Source organism: Octodon degus, unplaced genomic scaffold (genome assembly GCF_000260255.1).
Source record: "Octodon degus isolate 3935 unplaced genomic scaffold, OctDeg1.0 scaffold00208, whole genome shotgun sequence".
NCBI lineage: Eukaryota > Metazoa > Chordata > Mammalia > Rodentia > Octodontidae > Octodon > Octodon degus.
Window position 1 is genome coordinate 2941648 of NW_004524784.1, and position 1350 is coordinate 2942997.

Below are 1350 nucleotides of genomic sequence, written 5' to 3' on the forward strand. Positions count from 1 at the left end.
GACGTCAGCGCGCTGGCGGCGGCGGCGGCGGCGGCGACAGAGGCGCCTGGGTAGTGGCCAGGGCCCGGCCGAGCCTCCTGCGCTTGGTCTTGAGCACGCGCTCGGTCTTGCAGGAGGTGTAGAGCGCTTCCACGTCTTCCCGGGAGATGAGCGTGCATTTGGCGGCGTGGAAGGCGATGCTGTTGATGGCCTTGAGTTTTCGCAACTCCTCCAGATCGCAGTGGTGCTTTTTCACTTTCAGATGATCCATGCGCTTGTGCACGGTCGTCCTCGGGATGTTTTTCAGCAGATCTGTGAAGACTTGGGAAAGGGCAAACATTTGCTTGCCTTTAATGATGAGGTAGCCGAGCCTCACGCCATCCACCTCTTCAAAACCTGACTTCAGGTCTCCCATCTCGGGCACTAAAGGATCCCCACCATTTGCAGGAAATATATACGTGACGCATACATACACATGGATGTATGTTAATCCTCCGCCAGATGCTGCGTGTGTCTCAAGGCATCCTGCTAATAAAATAACAAAGACTGTTATTCCCGGCGAAGGGAGTGCCAAACTCTAGGCGAAATTATGGAAGGGGGGGAGGAAAAACCCCATGAAATTACACTGACTTGATTCTTGCTTTTTTTTTGGTTTTCGTTTTTTTCAAAAAGAGGGAAAAAACCATCCGGTTTCTGATCTGCCAGTGTGTGTGTTGGTCTGAGTCCTCGCTGCAGATCAGTACCTGGGCCCCTCTATTTCTTCTTTCTCCATTGGAGCACTGTGATAATGGAATGTGAAGGCAGAAAGAGAAAAGAAATGCAGCTGCTATTCCCGCCGCTGCTTTAGCTACAAATAAAATGACAGAGTGAAGCGAGCTCGTCCGGAGACACCTTCATCAATTAATTCCCCTAAAGCCAACGCTGATTGGACACTCCTGACAGGTGATGCAATAAAAATTGATATTCCACCCCTTCCCCCCAAAATCTCCCACTAATTAGCATACCCTTATACTGCCACCTCCCCTCCCAAAGTAAATAATACAGTCAGTATATAAATCTTTCCATTAAACTATCGGAGCTCAGAAACAGCCTGACTCACAGACTTCAGGAGAAGCAGTGTGTGCACGCTAAAAAAAAAAAAAAAAAAAAAAAAAAAAAAAAAAGCAAAAAAAAAAAGCCACCGTATATTCCCCTTTAAAGACATATTGCCTATTTTTGCATTATTTGCATTTTACTGATAACAGCTATTATCGTTTCATAGAAAAGCATTTTACAAACATTATCAAGCTCAGATAGAAAGACCCCACCCCCCCTTTCCTTTGGAAAATGGAGCTTAAGCGAAAATGTGCAGAATAGACTGGTATTTCCCTT

General features: G+C 46.4%; 1 protein-coding gene across 1 annotated transcript in view; it reads right to left on the minus strand.

Annotated features, from left to right (window-relative positions):
- Skida1 (SKI/DACH domain containing 1) overlaps nucleotides 1–1043 on the minus strand; it is a 3542-nt gene extending 2499 nt beyond the window's left edge. Inside the window, 2 exon segments of the mRNA XM_004644761.2 lie at nucleotides 4–25; nucleotides 28–1043. Of these exon segments, the coding sequence (XP_004644818.1) occupies nucleotides 4–25; nucleotides 28–394 (389 nt within the window). The 5' untranslated portion in view covers nucleotides 395–1043.
- Nucleotides 1044–1350: the final 307 nt, after the last annotated feature.